We start from the raw sequence: 21,120 nt of genomic DNA on the forward strand, positions 1-21,120 counted from the left end.
TGTAGGACCACAAATATGGCGGCGCACTGTAGGGTAACGTGACACTTTGTTTTGTGCAGAAGTAAAAGGAATAATTTGGTATTGGTGTAAAAGTCATGGGTGTAGTGAGACATGTTGTGTGTGCCATGTCTGGTGGGGTGGACAGCTCTGTCGCTGCTCTTTTACTCAAACGAAGAGGTGAGAAATTCGTGCAGTGTTATGATCTGATTGTGATGCTTAGAGAACAGGATACCAAACATGGTCCTGTACATGCAGTGTTCCCTGCTGTAACACCATCACTGAACTCAGGAATAGAATAGATCAGAATCTATTATAGAATAGACTTAAATAGATCATTATTTGAGTCTGGTCTGTTAGGAGTAGAGAAATTATTAAGATTTTGAAGACAGGGGCTTCTCCAGTACCAGGGTTGGGAACCTGTGACTGACTGTTACTTATATCTGATGCATATATTAAACTTTTATTCCATATCCAATTATTTTTGATTAATTAATGCAACAGTAACTCCCCACTAACCCCAGAGTAACTGCTCAGATAGTATAATAACTGTTCAGATGGCTTTTTAAGATATTTTATGGAATATCACAAGTACAAGTAGCTGTATATTGACACTATGGCATCATTTTACCTTTCTCTTTTGTAGAGGCATTTGGGAATTTTCATAAAAGTATATTTTGTTGGAAATATTGATGATGCTAACATGTGTAAACAATAGTGGTGTATCAGTAATTCAGTCATGCTGATTTGCTGAAATTTGTTTACTTTAGGTTACCAGGTTACAGGAGTTTTCATGAAGAACTGGGATTCTCTGGATGAGAGTGGAGTGTGTACCTCAGAGAGAGACTGTGAGGATGCCTATAAAGTGTGCCAGATGCTGGATATGCCCTTTCATCAGGTCTCCTATGTCAAAGAGTACTGGCATGAAGTGTTTAGGTATGGTACTTCAATGCAGTTGAACAACTGATAACTTCATCAATAAGTTAAATCTAGAATGAATTTTGTTGTTATACAGTGGTGTGAAAAAGTGGTGTGATTTTTTTTATTGTTTTGCACGTTTCTCACACTTTAATGCTTCAGATCATCAAACAAATTTAAATATTAGTCAAAGATAATGTAAGTAAACACAGCTTGCAGTTTTTAAGTGAAGGTTTTTATTATTAAGGGATAACAAAATCCAAACCCACGTGGCCCTGTGTGAAAAAGTGATGAGTGGACCAAAATTCCCCCACAGCTCTGTAACAGACTCGTTGCAAGTTATCGCCTGACGCTTGATTGCAGTTCATGCTGCTAAGGGTGGTCCAACCAGTTATTAGGTTTAATATACTTGTGTTATCTTTGACTAATATTTAAATTTGCTTGATGATCTCAAACATTAAAGTGTGACAAACATGCAAAAAAATAAAAAATCAGGAAGGGGGCCAACACTTTTTCACACCACTGTATAATTGCACTCACTGACCATATATTACACCGTTATAGAACATAAATTATGCATAATCTGCTTGAGAGTCTCTGGCTTCTCTCAAAGTATCTTCCTAATATTATCACAGGGAGATTTCTTCACCACCATCTCCTCTGGCTTGCTCATTAGGGATAGAATAATATTATTTATATCCTGTATTTAATTTTTTTTTTTTTTTAAGATTTCTGTAAAACTGATCTGTGACAATGTCCAAAAGAGTTGAATTCTCAGTTCTTTTTATTTTCCAATTATATTACAGTTATCTTATTATTATTGTTGTTTTTATTATTTAATTTTGTTTGTTTTTATTTGCATCAAATTTTTATGATTATATAAACATTCAACATTTCTGTTCTTTAACAATCTGTCTTTTTTTGTCCTTGAAGTAACCTTCTTGGGGAGTACCAGAAAGGCAGGACACCAAATCCTGACATAATGTGCAATAAACATATCAAATTTAAGCACTTCTATCAGTACGCAGTCAATATATTAGGTGAGGCTGCATATACATTCATTTTGCTTCATGGTGATGTTGAGGTTTAGCGAAAAAAAAAAAAAAAACGTATTCTGTTTGTTATGAAGGTGCTGATGCCATGGCAACCGGTCACTATGCAAGAACATCTCAGGAAGATGAGGAGATTTTCCAGCAGACACACAAACCAGCTCCACAGTTTCTCTTCCGTGATCGATTTGAGATCAGAAATAGTGAGTCTCTGTGCAATGTACACAGTAACGTTGTCACTATACCATCATCCTACACCGTCACTTTAAAAAATATCATTAGAGGAGTGTAATCCTGTAAGATTGTAAGTCTGTCGTTTTTTTGTAGCTGTGAAGCTATACCAAGGTGCTGATCGCCTTAAAGACCAGACATTCTTCCTTAGCCAAATCTCACAGGAAGCCCTGCGGCGGACCATCTTCCCACTGGCTGGACTCACAAAAGAATTTGCAAAGAAAATGGCAGCCGAGGCAGGGTTCCATCATGTACTGAAGAAGAAAGAGGTAATACAGCGTGCTTACTGTAGGATTTAAACATGAGAGAGCATGAATGCACAGTTTACTGTGTGGCCTGATTCCCCAAACAGAACGTGTTTACTGTCTCCTATAGAGCATGGGAATCTGCTTCATTGGTGAGCGGCATTTTGAGGACTTTATCCTCCAGGTATGTGCTTTTTATACACCATAGAGGAAGTCAGTACTACATAAAGTCATGAAACCTGAAGCTGACCGAATTCCTGTGACAGTATTTAGAACCTAAACCTGGACGTTTTGTCTCCATTGAAGATGGGAAGATAATGGGAGAGCATAAAGGTATCATTTTCTTTGTGGCCAAGTAGTAAATATAGTGCTAAATATATTTGTCAATATCATTTAATAATCACCCACAGAATGTTGGTATGCAATGTAAATGCATTATTATTATTATTTACATTCACTGCCACTTTAATAGGAACACCTGTACACCTTCTCATTTATGCAGTTATCTAATGAATCATGTGGCAACGGCACAATGCACAAAATCGTGCAGATAAAGGTCAAGAGCTTCAGTTAATGTTCACATCAAACATCAGAATGAAGAAAAAGCGTGATCTCTCAGACTGTGGCATGGTCGTTGGTGCCGAATCTTTCAGTGTTCAGAAACCCATGATCTCCTAGGATTTTCACACACAACAGTCTCTTAGAGTTTATACAGTATAGTGCAGAAAACAGAAAACTTTATGTGAGCAGAGGATCTGCAGTCATCAGAGCAGAATGATCAGACTGGTCTGAGGTGACAGGAAGTCAATAGTAGCTCATGTAATAACTACAACCATGGTGCGCAGAAAAGCAGAAAGTTTTATTACAATACATTAAAATTTGCAGTGGATGAGCTCGAACAGCATTATAAATGTGTTGTAAGTTTGTGGAGCTGTAATGTCAGTTAGACTGACTGTCACTGATGCTGTCCGTTTTCCCCCACAGGTTGGTTTACATTTACTTTAGGACAAAGAGCACGGATAGGAGGGCAAAAAGATCCTTGGTTTGTTGTGGATAAAGACATCACAACTGGTGAAATATTTATAGTGAGTTATACGTCGTTTAAACGTAGCTCAGGTTTCGAAAGCTAAAAATGATTTTTGGTTGAGCTGAAGCTCGTTCCACTTTCTCAGGGTCCTACAACCAACCACCCTGCACTGCTACGAGACACACTACAGACTAATCGCTTCCACTGGATAAGTGGAGAGCCTCCTGCTGTACTGGTGCACACACAGATGATGGACTGTCACTTCAGGTTTATCCACCAGATGCCTTTAAGTAAGTCGCAACATGTCAGGAATAAAACACATTGCCGTTTGAGTGTTAAATAAAAAGAAAATCTTCGTAACACGTTGATGCCACGTGGCCTGGTGTGAAGATGAGTTACCGTTACTGATAGGAAGCGGCTTATTTTTAATTTTTTTATTTTTATTCCTCATATACCACAGCAATAAATTTTCTAATGTTAATTATTGAACAAAATCATAATTTTTATTCATTTCTGTATAGTTATATGTAACAATATCAATATCTCCAAGCTAGTTTCTGTCATCACTTACTCTATAACAGCTGTACAACCTCTCGTCCTGTCCCAATTTAATTTCATAAATCAAGCGACATCTCTGCTTCTGTGGAGCTTCTGTATTCCAAATCCCTGTAAATGAGTAAGAACTATAGTATAAGAGATTTGATTGATTTGCCTTGTTGGAACTACTAGCAGAGCTGCTGTGATTGAAACTTTAAAAACATCAACATCAGATTCATGAGTTTAACCACACTTCAGCCGTAATAACTTGGTATTACTTATACATTTTTAATTTAGTGATAAGCTGATGTGTTTATTCGAGCGATGTACAGTTCATATAGGATCCTGTTCAGGAATAGAACAGATAAGTTACACATAACCTCATCAAGTGGCCTAAACCTTTAGCACAGAAGTGATTAGTGTATTTTAATGAGTGATTGCAAATGAGCACATTTTGTCATTTTGTACACCATATTATGAGTCATGGTTGATTTCACTGTATAGCTGTGTTTGTGTGGTTGTCAGCTCCCTGCAGTGTGACTCTGAATCTGGATGGATCTGTCTGGATAAGAACAAAGCAGCCTTTGAGAGCACTGACCCCTGGACAGGTAAATGAAATGACTGATATGTATTGTACGTATTTTACATTATTTATATTCAGCTCATGTTTGTGTGTTGCATAGAATTTGACCATCTTTGCTGCTGATTTTATTTTTTGAGGTTGTCTAGTGTTCAAATCTGACTGCTGTAAAAAAAAATAAAAATAAAAAAACCTATGCTACTGGGGTTAATCGTTTATTACATTATTCCATTTCCTTTGTTTATTACATATTCAGTAACTCAGTCTGATTTTTTTAATACAAATAAACATCTGCAATTTTATTTTAGGCCCCAAACCTCCAAACCTTTCTTCGTCCTCAAAGATATTAATTAATATCTTAACAAATATCTTAATTAATTGTTACAGAGAGAAATATTCTACTTAATAAAGATCTAAACCATTACTACTCTGTGATTTACACTCCGTGATCAATACGTGTATGTCTCTTGCAGTTTGCTGTGTTGTATAATGGTGATGAGTGTCTAGGCAGTGGGAAGATTATTCGACTGGGCCCCAGTGAGCACACACTCCAGAGGGGCCGTAATCGGCAGCCACCAGAGGCAGCTGTCTGAAACGAGTTGCGTCGAACCAGCACACAGACTCACGTACACACACACACACCCTACCTCTCAGTGCATTCTCACCCATGTCTGAAGAGGAGGGCAAATATCTGGACTTTTGAAATGTTTGTGGACAAATTCAGGATTTTATACTTGCTGCAAAAGAACTCTTTAGAATATTTAATAATTCTAATGATTGAATCTACTCAGAATGCTGTAGTATGCCAGGTTTATTAAATTATTGTACTGCTTGTCATATATATAAAACTATTTAATTGAAGTCCTGGTATAAAATGGCTACCATCCTACCTGTCATATGAGAAAGTCTATTTGAATTGAAATTCATTTAAATGGATCTTGCATGTTTATTGAAACACTATACAGATTTTTTTTAGTGTTCGAAGGCAGATATGATACTTAATTTGGTGATCACGTGTTAATTGTTGCCATAGAATACAACTACAAATGTATTGCGATGTTATAAATGGTTTTGATTTTTTACCCTAAAATCTGAACCTATGTATATGTTTAAATTTATTTGTATAGCACTTTTAACAATGGACATTCTCAAAGCAGCTTTACAAAACAAATATAATAAAAATGTTTATTATACAAACATTGATATAATACAAAAATACAAGATTAATATTAGATATATTTAAATGTGTTTGTGTTCATCACCAATGAACAAGGATGAGGTGACTGAGGCGACTGTAGTGGGGAAAAACTCCCTTAGATGGAAGAGGAAGAAAGCTTGAGTGGAACCAGACTCAAAAGTGAACCTCATCCTCATTTGTGTGACACTGAAGTATATACTGAAATATACAGTCTGACAATTGTGTATTGATGAGGAGGTTGTTGTCCTCTAAGGCCACATGTGGCATCTCCTCTTAGAATGTCTGAAATCCTCATGAAGAGGAATCCAACCGGAGCTGCTACATCTCTAGATGCCTCAGGATCCTCACAGGGTTGGCCTGATCTCAATGAAGGTCTGTAATTTTAATGACAATGAACACAACTGTAGCTGATACAATCTCTGGATGCCTCTGGATGGGTAGAAAAAAGAAAGGCAGTGGAGAGGAATTAGCATAGCTGCTGTTTGTGATATTAACAAGCACTAGATGATAATTTGCATATTCTAGAGCACAAGATTGATTATGGGTAATAATATATGTATGCCTGGCTAAAGAGAGAAATGTAATCTACATTTAAACTGGGAAAGTGTGTCTGAGCTCCAGGAAGTCTATTCCAGAGTTTGGGTGCTGAATACGAAAACACTCTACGGCACACTAGAGGGCGCTCTAAACTTAACAGTCTTTCCTGACTTATAGGTTTTAGATTGTATTCAATACACATTTATTATCAGTTCTCATTTCAGTTCAGTGGATAATTCAATTCTGGAAAATAAGTTGAGTAAAATTTCTCTTTTACTGTGTTTTTGCATAAACCTCCTGGTGGTTGTGATGCTTGTTTTTCACAAATTGTTATTTATTTGTTTTATTTCCTTTTTATTTTCTATTACTTTTTAGTTTCTATAGTCTAAAATCATTATAGATATTTTTTATTGTCTTTTGTATTTCCAGGTTTAGTTCAATTGGGCCTCTTGCTTGGTTTGGCAGTTTTTAACTAAATACTAAATAAATCAGATGTATTTTTGTAAATCAAAATATTTCATATCAATTTAAATCCAAATCTCTCACTCACACTCAGTCATCTTCTACCACTTATCCGAACTACCTCGGGTAACGGGGAGCCTGTGCCTCAGGCGTCATCGGGCATTAAGGCAGGATACACCCTGGACGGAGTGCCAACCCATCGCAGGGCACACACAAACACACACACACACACACTCTCATTCACTCACACAATCACACACTACGGACAATTTTCCAGAGATGCCAATCAACCTACCATGCATGTCTTTGGACCGGGGAGGAAACCGGAGTACCCGGAGGAAACCCCCGAGGCACGGGGAGAACATGCAAACTCCACACACACAAGGTGGAGGCGGGAATCGAACCCCCAACCCTGGAGGTGTGAGGCGAACGTGCTAACCACTAAGCCACCGTGCCCCCCTAAATCCAAATCTGTAATAAATAAATATAAATAAATCATTTATAAATATATAAACAGATTACTACTTAATCCGACTGTTTTCCAGTTTAGATTTGATCCCTAATCATTGACTGGACATTTACTTGTTCCTTCACCACACATTCATCTTCTACTGTTCTCTATCTTCTGCTTTATATTTTATATTATATTTTATATTATATTTCAGGTGTGCAGTTAAAGATTTAGTGATTACATTTCAAAATCTGCAGAAATGTAAAATATTCTATTTTAAACAACTGTATCCTATAATAAACCAGTTATAAGGATTAATTCGTACAGCCTGGTTAAAAGTCACCGGATTATTATTTATTTGACCGAATTTTCTTGAATTTTTATAGGTTCTCTTTATTAAACCTTTATTATTAAATATAATTTCTAAACAAATTTTTACGATTTTAAATCTTGACATTTCCAAATAGCAGAATTATCTTCTATAGAATAAGACAATATTTAGCTTAAATTTGGTAAAGATAATGTTAGGAAATATGTTTCAGACCTTATATGGGGTTTCTTCCAATCTTAATCTTATAATCTACTAATCTGATAGATATCTTTTGATAAATTAATTACTTCACTTGCTAAGTTTTTATTTATTTATTTTTTTTGCAGTGTTCGTACATTGCATGTTATTTTGTAAGAACTTAATTCCTTCTAACTGGAGGATGAGAGCATAACTGGAGAATATAAATAGGGAAAATATATATATACACAAAAAGAAATAAGGAAATAATTCTAATTAATATCTATGAATATATATATATATATATATATATATAGGAACAAAAAATATGTATTTGTTTATTTATTTATTTATTTTCCTCCTAGATATTAATTAATTTATTTCCTTATTTCTTTTTGTGCTAAATGGGGTAGAATCGCGGGGTAGAAGCGCGCGTGAGGAGGTTGAATAACAATACGCCATTGGAGCGCGTTATGGGTCTCTGAGCGAGGAGCCTTTTTGCGCACCAGGTTTTTATGTTAATCTCCCGCTTTAGGAGGAGGAGGAGGAGGAGGAGGAGCGGGCCGGAGCGCACGGAGCCATCTTGGCGTCATTTGGGACTCCGTAGAGTAACAGCGACAGTTACACCTCTATGGAGCGGAGAGCAAGAGAAAGTGCAGTTTTGAGTGTTTTAAAAACAAAACTACCATGAAGGATAAAAGAAAGTCGAAGTTTCGGGAGAAGGAGAGTTGATGTTTTACTTTGTTGGGATTTATTTCGAGGGAAACTATGGAGCTGAGGCACTTTTTTAAGACGATGGAAGTGACCGTGTGTCTCCTTCTCCTTCTCTCCATGTCTCTTGCTGGATGTTTCGACCTGCACCTTTCGGACACTTTACACTCCGGAGCCGTTCTGATGGATTTATCACTCGGACCGGGTTGGATTTATACAGTTGAAAGGACTTCAGGTTCTCAACCTCTTGGAAACGTTGTAAAAGTGGACCGGTGGAACGGAGCGGTAAGTCTCGAGCGCGAGGTAAACTGCACGCGCCTGGCGCAGAGCAACCCGGTGCCGCTGAGCTTCAGAATAAAGTCTGTAATGACTCAGGACTCTATGGTCGCGCACTTTAACGTGTTCGTACACGGACAGAACTGCTTTATTAAATACAGGCGAAAGAGCGCCTTTAAAGAGCCTGATGTACACGTCGATCACCTTTACAGTGTGGGAAAGACTTCCTGCTTTTCTTCAGGTGTTCAGCTCTTGAACCTGGAGGATTATGTACCTGCGTTCTCTCGGCGTCACGTTAGGGAGCTTTCGGATTGCTCGTGCGTTTCGGAAGGCTTGAGCGTGTTCGTGCGTAATAGCAGCGTATTTGCACGGGATGGAACCTGTTTGGGAGAGAGGACACAGGAGACTGTAACATGTGTGCTACGCGGCCATAAGGGAGATTCTTTCTCTGTACGCGTGAGACTGCTCCTGGAAACAACACCAGCTCAGGAATGGAAGTTACGCAGAAAGAGAGCTGTGAATTCAGCTCCTGCTTTTCAGCTGCCCAACTACCAAGTGTCCGTCCCGGAGAACGAGCCAACAGGCACGCACGTCATCACGCTCAAAGCTTCAGACACGGACAGCGGGGAAGCTGGCAGGATAGAGTACAGCATGGAGGCTTTGTTTGATAGCCGGTCCAATGACTTTTTCCGGATTGACCCCCAGACGGGTAGTATAGAAATCGAACGGTCCCTGGACAGGGAGTTCAAGGACACCCATGTGTTTAAAGTAACTGCCACCGACTTTGGCACTCCTCGGCGTTCTGCTACATCCTACCTTACTGTTACAGTCAGAGACACTAATGACCACGGCCCTGTTTTTGAGCAGACCGAATACAGGGTCAGTATTCGAGAGAATGTAGAAGTTGGCTTTGAGGTGATGACGGTGAGGGCCACAGACGAAGATGCTCCTTCAAACGCCAACATGATCTATAAAATTGTGAACGCCGATGGCGTCAATACTGTCTTTGAGATTGACTCGCGGAATGGACCTGTGAGGGTCAGAGTACGTCCAGATAGAGAGACCCTGGCACAGTATATGCTCATTGTTGAGGCGAATGACCAAGGAAAGGACCCAGGACCTCTCAGTGCAACAGCTACAGTTCATATAACTATAGAAGACGAGAATGACAACTCTCCTCAGTTTAGTGAGAAGAGATATGTGGTCCAGGTGCCTGAGAATGTGGCTGTCAATACCCAAGTGGCTCAGGTGAGAGCCACGGACAAAGACGAGGGCAACAATGCCAAGGTTCATTACAGTATCATCAAAGGCAATGTGAAAGGTCAGTTCTACATTCACTCTCTGACTGGTGTCATTGATGTTATAAACCCCCTGGATTATGAAACACACAGGGAATATAGTCTTGGAATTAAGGCCCAAGATGGAGGCAGGCCCCCTCTTATTAACAGCACTGGCCTGGTCATTGTGCAAGTTATAGATATAAATGACAATGCACCCATGTTTGTAAGCACTCCTTTCCAGGCAACCATTTTGGAGAATATACAGATTGGATATTCAGTCATTCATATTCAGGCCATTGACTCAGACTCTGGTGAGAATGCCCGCTTGGATTATCGTCTCACAGACACCTCCCCTGGTTTCCCCTTTACCATCAACAATAGCACGGGCTGGATTACAACCAGCGCGGCACTGGACAGAGAAACCACAGAGTATTACACCTTTGGTGTTGAAGCCAGGGACAACGGGATCCCTGTGATGTCCTCTTCTGCTAGCGTTAGTATAACAGTGCTGGATGTGAATGACAATGCACCCACATTTACTGAGAAGATCTACTCTCTAAAAATTAACGAAGATGCTGTGGTGGGGAGCAGTGTGCTTACAGTGACAGCTGTGGACCGGGATATCAACAGTGTAGTGACCTACCAGATATCCAGCGGCAACACCCGGAACAGGTTTGCGATCACCAGTCAAAGTGGTGGTGGTCTCATCACGCTAGCATTGCCTTTGGATTACAAGCAGGAGCGACAGTACGTTCTGACTATCACCGCTTTAGATGGCACACTTTATGACACAGCACAGGTTTTTATCAACGTAACTGATGCCAACACACACAGACCGGTGTTTCAGAGTGCTAACTACCAGGTACTCTTCAGTGAGGACAAGCCTATTGGGTCCACCGTAGTGGTGATCAGTGCTACAGATGAAGACACAGGTGAAAATGCACGTATAACATACATCATGGAAGACAAAGTCCCGCAGTTTGCAATTGACTCAGATACAGGTGCCATCACCACACAGATGGAGATCGATTATGAGGACAATGTCTCCTACACTCTGGCTATCATCGCTCATGACAATGGCATCCCACAGAAGTCAGACACCACTTATGTGGAGATCATTGTTGAAGATGCCAATGACAATGTCCCCCAGTTTAGTCGTGAGAAGTACCAGGGAACAGTGTTCGAAGATGCCCCTCTGTACACCAGTGTCCTCCAGATCTCTGCCTCAGACAGGGATTCTGGATCCAATGGGAGGGTAAGCTACACCTTCCAGGGTGGTGATGATGGAGAAGGAGACTTTTTCATTGAACAGTTTTCAGGAATCATCAGAACAATCCGGAAGCTGGATCGGGAAAACATTCCTGTCTATAACCTAAAAGCCTATGCAGTAGACAAAGGAATTCCACCCCTCAAATCAGCAGTGGAGATCCAGGTGTCAGTGCTAGACATTAACGACAATGCGCCAGTGTTTGAAGAAGATGAGCTTTATATCGAAGTCAAGGAAAACAGCCCTGTAGATTCTGTGGTTGCACGGATAACTGCCAAAGACCCAGATGAAGGAACTAATGCTCAAATTATGTACCAAATAGTAGAAGGAAACATCCCTGAGGTATTTGACTTGGATATCTTTACCGGAGATCTAAAAGCTCTCACGGATTTAGACTACGAGACAAAGACAGAGTATGTGATAGTAGTACAGGCCACATCCGCTCCGCTAGTCAGCAGGGCGACTGTCCACATCCGTTTGGTTGATGTCAACGACAACCAGCCTGTCTTGCAGAATTTTGAGATTATCTTTAATAACTATATCACTAATAAATCCAACAGTTTTCCTACTGGGGTTATAGGGAAGGTACCAGCCCATGACCCGGATGTGTCAGATAAACTCAAGTACAGCTTTGAGGAGGGGAATGAATTAAGTCTGCTTATCCTAAATCCGGACACTGGAGAGCTAAAACTTAGCCGTGACTTGGACAATAACAGAGCACTGGAGGCTACCATGAAAGTATCCGTCACTGGTAAGATCCTCTACATTCTGCTAAGGTGTTAAATTGTTTGAGAAAATTTATGTAATTGATGTATATAAGTCTCAATAGAAGTGCATTGAACCGAGTATAATGCCACTGATCTATTTGTCTGTCTGTATGAAGCATGTTTGCTCCAGGCTGAAGCAGGATCCAGTTCTGCTGCTTTTAAACTGTTTGTACTTTTTACTGAAGTGTTGTTCTTGGTGTGGGAGGCGTCCTTTTATATGCAAGAATTAAGTTACTGTTGCAGGTCTTTGAGAATTGATCCCTGATGAAAGTGAATGTTTGCTGGCGGTTTATTTGATTTAGATTATATTAATTGTGAGAGCATGAAAGAAAAGGCAATGCTGAAAGAGGTAGTGTTTTACACTTGTCTTATCTGCATTATTTATTAATTAAGAGCGGATCTTCAATATTATTTACAGTCTTCAATTTGTCAACAAGGCATTTTGTGCAGCCTCGGCAGTTTAAAAGTACTGTCTTTGAAAATGAAGTAACGACATACAATATGTACGTTATTATATTAGAACAGTGGTACACCATGAACATATTAATGCTCTCTTCCTGTACTCTCTCTGTGATTTAAATTACAGCAGGGATTTCTGACCCTTTTAGTATTTCTTTCTTTTTCACTTTCTTTCCGCCCCTTGTCTCATGCATTCCCCTTCCTGCTCGTTTGCAACCTGAATTTTGCATACAGCCTATTCAGTGGGCCGCTCTTGCTCTTTTGTGTGTTGCCTGTGGCTTTATGGCTTACTCTTTGTTCTCATGATTGCTGTTCTTCAGCTCAGTGTCCATGCTCGCTGTTGGCCCTTTGTAGGACAGCAGTTGTCAGCATTCCCTTGTTGTCCAGTTTATTTCATTCATGACAATGTAACATTGGTCACCTCATTGTCTCCATGACCGCTACTCCTTTCAATTTTATATTTCTCTGACTCTTTCCTTTTCTTCGTCATGATTTTGTATATTTTCAGTTAAGTATTTGTGTCCTTTTGACACCCCCGGTTTCTTTCAATCCAATTAAAGTAATGCATATCAACCCCCCTCCTTACTCCATGCTAAAGACAAACCCACATGTCAAATGTTAGGTAACCATTAACACGGGTGTATGACCTCTTCACCCTTGACTCAGGGGAAAGGAAATTGGCCTGAAGACATAAGTGCAGACTGGTCTGGCTCTGAGCTAGATCTCAGCTTTTGGCTAATGAAGAGGTTCTTTGAATTTGCCTTAATTGAGCTAGTAATCAGTTTTTTTTTTTGTTCTACTGCCTTATAGACTAAAACACATTGAACATCAATCTACTGTGTTTTTAGAGAATAAACCAAGAACTGCCAGATTCCCCTGTCTGATAAAAGTAGGTTAAGATTATAGTCACAACAAAGGCTTGTCTTTCTTACAAAAACTCATTTAGGATGGCAAACAAGCAGGAATGAGGGCTAGGTGTTCCAGCAGCAACATAATCTCCCTTATCTGTATCACTCAAGCCTCTTTCTCCATCATCTGAAGGGTCTCTGTGTAAGCATGGTGGCTCTCGCCATTGTGAGGAGTATTGATTTTAGTCCGCTGCCTGTCCGCTCTGTTTGACTGGATAAATACAGGTGATAAGCCTTGTGGTGATGGTTAAAGGACTCTAGAGGCCTATGCTCAAATCCTACATGTGAAAGTTGAAGATCTGTGCTTTGTCAGAGCACTTCATCTTGACATGGTGCTGTGTGCACTCAAGGAGATGATGAGTGCTAACTTGTGTAAACACAACAGCAAGAATGCCACACTCAGTCCTACAGAGATTACTCCTCTCCTAGCACCAAGCCTCCTGAATTAGCTGATTGGTAACATAAGGGTTGATAAATGGGGTAGATTGTTAAACTCTTTACTGCCAAGGTCTTACTGGACTGGAGTCTGACATCTCTGACCCACGGTCAGATGTGGAGCTTGCTGATGCATGTAAGCCCTTTAGCCACTCTGACTCTGGATTTTTATGGGCTGCTACAGGACTCAAATAGCTGGGCTTTTTCACATTTCTCACCACAGATCATTCAAGTTTATCTCAGTTTCAACCCCGCTAGCTACTTTTACAGCTCTAGCTTCAAAGCTATCTCATTCTCTAATCTCTGTTTATTACATGAATCAAAACTGCAACCTTTAGCAATAGACAGATATGAGAAAATATTTTAGTTATCTTTAAATTAGTATATTACTCTTTAAATCTGAATCCAAATTTTAGGAAATATCTGTTGACTCTTGACTTTGAATGCCATGGATATTGAATTTTTAATTTTATTTGAATTTTTATGTATGAAGTTTAATGTTAAAGAAGTAGGGATTTTTTTTTTTTTTTGTAAAAGAATCCAGCTAGAGTGTGTTAAGGAACAGAAGTGGGTGTAGGAAACAACAGGCTCAGTGGTAGTGGCCAGCTGTTTCTGTACATCTACTCCTGCCATTCATATAGCAGCTGCACAAAAGAAAGGACAAGCAGAGAGAAAACACATATTCTTATACCCAGTCACCTTCAGGCCTAGTGTATAAATCACCACTGAACTTCTCCGGCCAGTTTAACATGAGTCCCACTCTGATGTCCTTTTTCACAGCCTGTTGTTATAACAAGGTATTCACTTCCCCAGGTGTAAGGTCACTTACTACACATGACCCTCTGCCCTTTAAACTCTCAGTGCTGCAGGTCAGGGTGTCTGGCGCTCGAAGTCTTCTGGTCTCTTGTACCTTTTGCATATAATGGTGAAATTTGAGGTGTTTTGTGTATCAGTGGTTCTTAAAGTGATGTCTGTGAAACATAGCCAGGTGATAAGAGTACACTACAGTTATTAAGTACTTACAGTTATTAATGTTTCCTTGTTCACTTGAATTAATAAAGGTTTAGTCCAAATCGTATTAAGTCAGAAAGACGAATAAAAAATAAACCAACAAATGATGTTAACTAAAAACAAGATATAGCTGTTCATGTTTAAGCAATCAGACTAATATTTGAATAGTTGGACAATAAAATCTCCATTGAACAAAAATACAATGTTTAATGTGTTTAATCGCATTTTACATGTACAATGGGAACAAATTGGTAGTTAAATTTACTATTTTTAAAAATATTAATATTCTTAGATGAACATAAGGGTTGTAAGTTCTACTTTAAAGGGATTACTAGGCATGATCAGGTTACATTTAGCTGTCTATACAATACAAATTTACTTTTACGGTTATCTCATTTTAGATAATTTAAATTAAATCCATTATGAGTCATATACAAATAAAAACAATCATTTAGCGGCATTCTTATATCTCGTCTTTACACACTCATTTTGTGGAACGTCTACTAGTTCTACTCACTATGTGTGGAATTAGCCCTGTGCCATTCCTTGCCTGTTTTCACAGAAAACTCTGCTGCAGCTGCTATATCTGTCCACGGTGGCTATAGAAACAGTTATTAGATTACCGAGTCTGGCTGGGTCATGCACCTTATGTCTCTTTATACATGGATCATCTACAGTCTGTGTTGCAGACAGACAGATGTGTCTGCTCAATGATATTCGAGTATAGATTTTTGCAATTCTTTTTATTCAGGTTGATGTCTTCCTTGTGCTATTCAAAATAAACTAGTCCCGCTTTTGCGTACAGACATGGAACCGGGGCCCGCCGAAATATGAACATCAATTAACCTAACCTAACAGCGCAAGCTCAGTTAAATGAACAGGAAAGGAATCTGATTCATGTTTAATCTTGCAGACTCATTCAGGAGCCAAGACAGAAATGTGGGGGATGTGATCTTACTCGAGTGCCAGAAGTGGGAGTAATGAAAAACAAGACAATAATCCTCAAAACCAGAGACAGGGTTATTCTAGGACGGAGTGCACTGAATTATGGCAGACGGTTAAAAGGTTGTTTAACTACATTTTACCTTGGATCTAAAATGCAGTTGGAATTATATGAAGATTATGTTAACCTGTGTGATTGCCCAAGCTCTTCCTTTTATAGAATGCACTCTTATGTCAGTACCCACCTGTAAATTCACTATGCATGAGGCTCTTATTTGTAGTCTTAGGAGAGCATTTTATTTGTAGGAGAGCATGTTCTCCAGACTTTCTAGCTCTAGTAAGGTTTTGAAGCAAAAGTAACACTCAAACAATTCCATAAATTTTCTGTTGGAGTAGTTGAATAGGTCTGGAAGCCTAATTACAGACTTTAGTACAGCTGCATTCTGTACTTTGTGGCTGTTTCATCTCTGGCCTCAGGCAGTGCACAACCACAAAGTTATGAATGACCCGAACCATGATGGGCTCTAGAAATGCATTTTTAATAATATGCTGCACACCTTAGTCTGTATTAATGTTTCCATCTGTCTAGTTAAATGTACTTTTTTTAAAGGTTAAAATCAAAACTGAGCAGCTACATTGAGGGGTTTGGTCACATGGTTTAATCTGGCTTCTACCACAGTGCTACTGAATTACTAAATCTGATTCGTCAGAAGGTGCTGATTTATTTTCTAGAACAGTAGCTCTGACAGTAGTGTTGGCTGAGAGTAGTCCACTCTGAACTCATCCATAACAGTACATATGAAGAAATATATATATTACGTACATTCTCTTAAGTGATATTTACTTATTTAAGACAGGAGACATCTCCTAGGACATGTTAACTTATTTATGGAAGAAATCTCCAGTGTCTGTCCACTGTAATGGTCAATAGGTTTTCTGCCATGAGTGAGTCTTCAGGGCTATTTCTGGTTACTCAGTATCATGACAAGTGCCTTTTAGTTGTCTGATTAACATTAAAAGTCTATATGAAGCCTAAAATCAGGATACACCAAGGTTAAGTTCTTGCTTTGTTTTGACAGCTAGACTCACTTTAGGTCATGTTATCTGTGGTATATGATTCAAGATGAAAGTGTTATGTGTTTTCAATTACTGAGCCCTCACCCTTTTGTTACTGAAATAGAGTGAATGAGTAGTGAACATTTCTTGTGAGTGTTGGCATGTTTTCCCTAGAAGCTTTACTGCTTCCCTTACACCACATTTCATATGATACTCTTTATGCTCAGGAGGTTAGATTATGTCTAACAGGCCAAACACAGTATGGGACAGTGATTTCACTGATCGGAAGCTGGAACGGAGAACCTGTTCCAGTGTAACAAAACACACTTTTCCGTGCTCTCTGCTGTCCCCATTCTGGCACTGGTAACAACACGTCTTTGTCTCTCACACCAAGGGGCTTCAACAGGCACTAGTTGAGAAGAGCGACAGAGAATTCTTGTAGTATAAAATCTGTTTCTGCATGATATTGAGGCTTGGGATGATTACTGCTCCTACTAAGACCTGTTTCCTTCTTCGGATCATAAGATTTTTTTCTTTCAAAGGCCATCCTGTTTTCTGTCTTTTTCCTTTTCAATGATTATGCTGCACTGAGATCGACTACTGTAATTCAATATGCTTGTTATTACCAGTGTGCAACTATGCCAGCAGATAATGGGAGCGCATTCATATATAACAACAAATCCCTCTGTCTTTCTTGTAGGATTAAGATGTGCTACCGGTGTCTGAAATGTCAGACTTTAGATTTTTTTGTATTATTCATTAATTTAAACTTAATCTGCATATTATAACTTTACGTATTTACGGGATGTTCGATATCTGAAAATTGTCAGATATTACTTTGAAAATTGGAACTCAAGGTGTCATCTCCATGTGTGCATGTATGGATGTATTTTAACTTATATACATATATATATGTCCCACCATGGTTGTCATTCGTTATTCAAGTAAAGTTCAGAGGGCTTACGTATCCAAAAGGTGTTTATTTTCACCCTTCAGGCTAAGCTTAGTTGTATTGAATTTGCACTGCCTTTTAAAGTTGTCTGCTCTTTTGAGAACTCCTGTAGTTTTTTCCTAAGGGATAGTTTCACCTACACTCCTGTTCATACAGATATTATAGAGGTTTGCTCATGACCTTACAGTGGATGCATGTGCTGTTGTCGCACAACAAGGTATGAAAAACAGTGGCTTTAACCTTGGGTGTTAACAGCTACACACTGAAATTAATTCACGGCCTCTCAAATTACATTAATACCGAAGTAGGTCCAGTTTCACAATGGCCACCGGATCAGCTCACACAATAGCATTCTCTGTTTCATATGAAATCCATGTGATGTAGAAAATGATCTACGTGCTGCTGCCACATTTTCAAGGTCGAATGGGCTCTATCTAATTTCCATGAGGGTGAGTAAGAATTTAGGACCAGGACATTGTTGTGTGCATGTGAGATTATGGAGTTTTTTTTCTGTTCTTTTATTCCCTCAAACATCTGAGTGTAAGGGGATCAGGTGGAGGAACATTTTTTTTTTAATCTAAGCCAACAAAGCTAATGCCCTGTAGCTTGTTAGCCAAGCTAATGTCTGTCCCCTAGCCAAATCAAATGCCCTTCCAACCGTACTCTATCGCTGAGCTTTGGCTCTCACATAACCAGACCCTAGTGCTACTGTAGAGCATTAACCAAAGGACTGGTTTCAAAGAAACTCTGATTCTACAAGTTGAAATGTCTTAAATGCTTCTTTAAGAAACTTCAGAGAATCGAATCAGCTGTCTTTGTCTGACACTAGCACACACGCTCTTCCTAAGTCCTAACCTGGATAGAATTGTGGTGACCTTTTGTTTTTGTTTTTTGAAAAGCAGGTCACATCACCTCATTCTTAACATTCAATTCAGCCCTCTGTTTACACAAAGTGTTCTGGCTGCTTTAAACCTAAGAGAAAAAAGCACAGTGTTTTGTTTTCTAAGGCTCTCTGTGAACCCAAAAAAACATATGCTACCTCTCATGTTTGAAGAAATTAGTCTAGCTCATTCCTCTTTGTAGGACTGCAGACAATCTGGGATGTTTTGTTTATCTGCTTCAGAAGCGCTTTGAATGCGATTCAATGCCTTTTAGAAAACTGCACTCATTTTATTTCAATTTTGCCGCATTAATGACTCTGTGTGTTATTTGGACGTGTGCTGGGTTTCTCTCCAGCACAAACACTTTGACAAAGGAGCAGGGGGAGGGGATGCGGAGGGTCTTTTCCATGTCAAAGGAGCTCTTCTGAATGGCAATAGGCAGAATCAGTGTTAAAGTTGAGCCTATAGAACTCCCTCTTCACAGGTGGCATGATCGTTCAGGCCGTCTCACCTCACAAAGCAAGTAATGGGCCGAAAGACAATGAGGTGTGAGTGCTGCTTTAGAGGGTTTCAACGGTTTCATTACTATTCAGTTTCCTACAGATTTTGGTTTTGTTTTTGGGTTTTGTGGGCATTGAGACATTTTCTTGTTTTCTCTTACTTTCTCAGGACGTTTCAAGTTTTAATTCAAGTAGTTTGTTGTACGTATCAGTCCTGCTTGGTAAGATGTTCTTATAGTGCATAGTTAAAATTATTTCTTAATAAGTCTGTGGAGATTTTCAATGATCTAGGTCATGTTCGGTGTTTTAGACACGTCTGGGCTGATGACTTTTTGCCACTTTTATAAAGGGTTTCATCAGATATTCTGATATCAATGATATGTGAAGACGTTGATACAGAGTATGGGTCGTGGATGTTAACTAAAATATTATTTATATATAATATATATAATACTTGACACATCATATCATGGTTCTTTTCTACAAGATCTCTGCATGAGATTAGCTTTTGTTGAATTGTTCGCATTTAAAAAAAACCTGTTTGAAAAAATAAATCTAAAAGCTTTTGCTAATCCGTTTACCACAAACTGCATAAAAATAATAGCAAAAAACAGTAGGATGAATTAATATGTGTTAAAAAATAATTACCTAATTGTTTTTATTTGGTGATTAAACATCCATTCGTTATTAAGCAGATTTAATTTTATTTTTATGTAATATATTTTGATGTTAGTCAATATAGCTGGTGTATTGACCATCAGTGATCTTTCAGAAAAGTTTAGTATGTTATTATTTATCATGACAAGAACATTGTTATATAACCCAATTCTACACTCTCAGAAATAAAGGCTTCAAACTACTGTTCCTTGGTGCTAGGGTTGTGCCGTCTTTTGTAGCTTCACTACAAATCTTTCACGTGGAAAAGCAAATAGAGTATACTTTTAAAAGTAGTGCACCTGTGCCAATTAAAGCTATACCACATGCACCTTTCCATTCACACGCCCATGTAAACGACAAGGATGAGTATAGTTTGGTAATTGATGTACTGATTTATACATATACATGACACCACACCTTGATGATTCTAACACAAGTCCACTCACAAAAACCTTCTTTTGTGATTTAAGAAGTAGAAAGAATGTATTAAGGCCTGACATGCGCCAACTGTAATGTATGTGAGTGATAGTGCTGAGTTTCTTGCCCTGGCTTTGCCCTCTCCCACCCCTATACATTGCCCCAGACAGTTGTCCCCAGCATGTCTCCTCATGTGAGGGGCCCTCAGTTCATTTTGCAGGTATGAGATGACTTCCCTGGCAAAGACATGTCTCATACCACGGCTACCAATACAACAGCTGCCCCTGTCCCCTATACTGTATGAGTATGTTAGTAAATGCACACACACACACACACACACACACACACACACACACACTCACACACACAGAGCTAAGGAAGTGGCAGGAAGGTCCTCAGTTAATTTTAACATTGATACAGATGCCCATTTAAAAGAATTCTAAAGACTTGAGCAGTTTTAGTTAAAAAGGGATTTAAATATATATATATATTTATTCATTCATTAATAAAAAAAATTAAGAAAACAGCAACCTATAAATGCTGCTCCTACATTCAGCTCTGCAGTGGCTCCGCAGTTTCGTGATCCAAGTTGGGGAATGTAGATATGTGGAGGACAAGTGCTTAAGCATGTAGCTTGCGGTGGCATTTTTTTTATCAGGTAGGGCAAAAAAGCAAAATATTACATACTGTAGCTTTAAAGTTGGTGAAATCACAGCACATATACAACACATACCTTATATGGTGGCATTGTTCCAGTATCGACTGTGTGTGTGTGTGTGTGTGTGTGTGTGTGTGTGATTGAGAGAGAGAGAGAGAGAGAGAGAGAGATCACACTTGTATCTGATCTTCCTTTGTGTTACT

The 21,120-nt window shown here is 39.0% G+C and overlaps 2 protein-coding genes across 5 annotated transcripts in view; both read left to right on the plus strand.

The window, feature by feature from the left end:
- On the plus strand, window positions 1-5,515 carry trmu (tRNA 5-methylaminomethyl-2-thiouridylate methyltransferase). Its single transcript, XM_060889274.1, has 11 exons — window positions 1-177; window positions 768-933; window positions 1,849-1,955; window positions 2,045-2,167; window positions 2,292-2,464; window positions 2,571-2,624; window positions 2,707-2,773; window positions 3,425-3,525; window positions 3,613-3,757; window positions 4,530-4,612; window positions 5,058-5,515. Exons 1-11 carry the CDS (start codon window positions 96-98, stop codon window positions 5,175-5,177), a joined length of 1,221 nt encoding a protein of 406 aa, XP_060745257.1. The 5' UTR covers window positions 1-95; the 3' UTR covers window positions 5,178-5,515.
- A 2,819-nt stretch (window positions 5,516-8,334) lies between these two features.
- The window catches only part of celsr1a (cadherin EGF LAG seven-pass G-type receptor 1a), a 74,648-nt gene continuing 61,862 nt past the window's right edge, over window positions 8,335-21,120 (plus strand). For all 4 annotated transcript variants that reach the window (XM_060889086.1, XM_060889085.1, XM_060889087.1 and 1 more), the window contains exon 1: window positions 8,335-12,025. In XM_060889086.1, coding sequence (XP_060745069.1) covers window positions 8,509-12,025 — 3,517 coding nt within the window. In that variant the 5' untranslated portion in view covers window positions 8,335-8,508. The remainder of the gene's footprint in view (window positions 12,026-21,120) is intronic.

The sequence above is a fragment of the Tachysurus vachellii genome, chromosome 16 (genome assembly GCF_030014155.1).
Source record: "Tachysurus vachellii isolate PV-2020 chromosome 16, HZAU_Pvac_v1, whole genome shotgun sequence".
Classification (NCBI taxonomy): domain Eukaryota; kingdom Metazoa; phylum Chordata; class Actinopteri; order Siluriformes; family Bagridae; genus Tachysurus; species Tachysurus vachellii.

What these genes read in the sequence shown, in the direction of transcription:
- trmu (XM_060889274.1), top strand. Translation starts at nt 96, where the DNA reads ATGGGTGTAGTGAGACATGTTGTGTGTGCCATGTCTGGTGGGGTGGAC. An exon ending in TTGAGGACTTTATCCTCCAG is followed by an intron (nt 2,625 to 2,706) that starts GTATGTGCTTTT and finishes TTCCTGTGACAG; the next exon opens with TATTTAGAACCTAAACCTGG. An exon ending in TATCCACCAGATGCCTTTAA is followed by an intron (nt 3,758 to 4,529) that starts GTAAGTCGCAAC and finishes TGTGGTTGTCAG; the next exon opens with CTCCCTGCAGTGTGACTCTG.